Source organism: Arachis ipaensis, chromosome B10 (assembly GCF_000816755.2).
Source record: "Arachis ipaensis cultivar K30076 chromosome B10, Araip1.1, whole genome shotgun sequence".
Taxonomy (NCBI): Eukaryota; Viridiplantae; Streptophyta; class Magnoliopsida; order Fabales; family Fabaceae; genus Arachis; species Arachis ipaensis.
In genome coordinates this window covers 126,868,971-126,871,575 of record NC_029794.2, presented here as the reverse complement: position 1 = coordinate 126,871,575, position 2,605 = coordinate 126,868,971, and the positions used below count along the sequence as shown (strand labels likewise).

Genomic DNA, 2,605 nt, shown 5'->3' with positions numbered 1-2,605 from the left:
ATTTATGAGATACTGTTGTTATTGGTGGCAGAGGTATGGTGGTGGGATGAGAGGTGGAGTGAAGTTAGTGGTGAAGGATAGACTTAAAATATGAAATTTTGAATGAGAATATTTTAGAAATAAAATGTTATTACAGTTTTAGCCCCTATTCTAAAAAATTTTAATTTTCTATATTCTCACTTTTTAAAAATATTAAAGTGACTGAAATTTTGAGGACAGAAATTTTTAATATTTGACTACTAAATACAATATTAAGTATCAATTTTTCAGTCTCATTTCTAGTATCTCTTACCAAATGATACCTTATGGCTACCCATTTTTTAATTTTAAATTTTAAATTTTTTATTTACAAATTTGATCCATCCATTTGTCTTATCAAAAAACAAAAAAATTAGCCACCCACAAATCAGATCTCAAATTTGGATTTATCATTCCAGGAATCTCACCCTCAATTTTTAATTGAAATTTTGCCTAACCCCAAATATAAACCTCAGATTTAGTTTTTGCAATAAAAAAAAAAAAGTCACTTCGGTATTGAATTAAATCACTCCGCTTTTCCATGACTACAGACTACGGACAACACAACAATTTTCATTAAAAAATGAGCCTAGAACAAAATAATCATACACATGCAAACAGATATCGTGCCATTAGCTTTTGACAATTTGATTATGCAAAATATCTTGGATAAACATAGTCAAGTTACTATGAGAAGATCCACCTTCTTCTACAGATCTTTTAGCCATTTCAGCTAACTGTCTTACCCTTTCTCTTCTCTCTTCACAATTAGCATCATTCTCATCCATTAACTTCTCTATTCCTATTTTAATATCTTCTTTCTTAACCAATACACCAATCTCCTCTTCCTTCCCCCACACCATTGAACTCTCTGCACCAACTTTCACTCCAACTTTGAGTACTTTGACAACCAATTTTTCATTCAGAAACTGGTCTGCAAACAACGGCCACGTCAGCATTGGCACACCGGCGCAGATAGCTTCTAAGTTAGAGTTCCAGCCACAGTGTGTCAAGAACCCTCCAACAGAAGGATGTGATAGTATTAGTAGCTGAGGAGCCCAACCTCGAATTATAAGACTCTGATCTTTGATTCTTTCTTCAAACCCATCTTCCTTAATCCTTTTTTCTAGCGCTTCTAATTGACTCCCTTTCCTTATGACCCAAATGAAAGGTCTCTTTGATTCTTCTAAGGCTAAACCAATCTCAATCAACTGAGTTGCAGTTAGATTACATAAACTTCCAAGGCATACATAAATTACACTCTTAGGCTTTTGAGAATCAAGCCATTTTTGGTGCATCCACTCTTCAGTTGAAACCTTGTTGCCTCTTTGAGCCTTGTCCAAGTGATCCTTGTTGCTTAGTGACACCGGACCGACGCACCACACTTTATCCTTTCTAACCTTCTTGTACATTCTTTCATACTCAGGCTCCAATTCTTGGAAGGAATTCATGATTATTCCATAAGTGTCTGCTTCGGCCGCATGAATCTCTTGATAAAACTTGTTCCAGTTCTCGTCTGCTGGTCCTGGTACCTGCGCTTTGGTGACTTCAATTTCATCAGGTAAACCCGGTATAACAAAGTACTCTGTTTCATCCTTTATGCTCTCCTTCACATCACTGGTGCGCAAAGCTTCGTAACACATGAGACAGTAGCAACTCACTCCAACAAAAGAAATCCTTGGAATGTTGAACTTCTTAGCGATGTGGATTGTGTACGGTAGACTCATATCAGAGACTATGCAGCTTGGTGGGGGCGACAACTCTTCAAAGATTTTTTCTACAGGTTCCCTTAGAAGGCTTAGTGCATTGAATAAATTCAAGGCATTGCCTAGTGAATGAAGCATGTCAAGATTCTCACACCCTTCTGGCAAACCTGCCTCTTTATATGGAAACTGAAGCTGAATTAGTCGAATCTGGTAACCGGAATCGATGAAACGAGCAAAGGTTGATGTGAATCTTGCTGCGTTTTGTGTGGTTGTGATTACTGTGACAATAACATTGTTGCGCTGGAGCAATAACTTTGCTATGTCCATCATTGGAATCATGTGGCCTTGTGCCATGAATGGGAAGACAACGAAATGGAGCTGTGGTGTTTGGGAAGCCATTCTTGTTTTTTGGAAATGGTAATTTGGATTTAGTGCACTGAATAATTTCACTTGGACTTTAATATAAACTACATTCCTCTCTTGGTGATGTCAGTGCATACATCGGCCAGCTATATATCATTGTCTAATTTTTATTTTATTTATTTATTTGTTTTTGTGGGTGTCTCACATTTCTTGGGTAAAAACTCACGTGCAGTTAACTTTATGTGAAGTTTATAACTAATAATTATTAGATGAAAATTTAATAAAATCAGTTAAATTATTTAACCACTCTCAACTATCAACTTTACCTAGAATTGACTACACTTGAAATTTCACATTTTAAGTATATCTATCTACTTAATATACGAGTTTTCCCCCGACTAATAAAAGTGAGGTGTTGATCTCTCGTGACTCCGTTTTCCCTCCAAAATGAACTTTTCTATTCTCTATTCTAAATTATTTTATACAAAATATCTTTATTATAATTATATTATAATAAA

The 2,605-nt window shown here is 35.5% G+C and overlaps 1 protein-coding gene across 1 annotated transcript; it reads right to left on the bottom strand.

Moving 5' to 3' along the window:
• LOC107624185 (UDP-glycosyltransferase 73C6) lies at nt 538–2,227 on the bottom strand. Its single transcript, XM_016326664.2, has one exon. It carries the CDS (start codon nt 2,121–2,123, stop codon nt 651–653), a length of 1,473 nt encoding a protein of 490 aa, XP_016182150.1. The 5' UTR covers nt 2,124–2,227; the 3' UTR covers nt 538–650.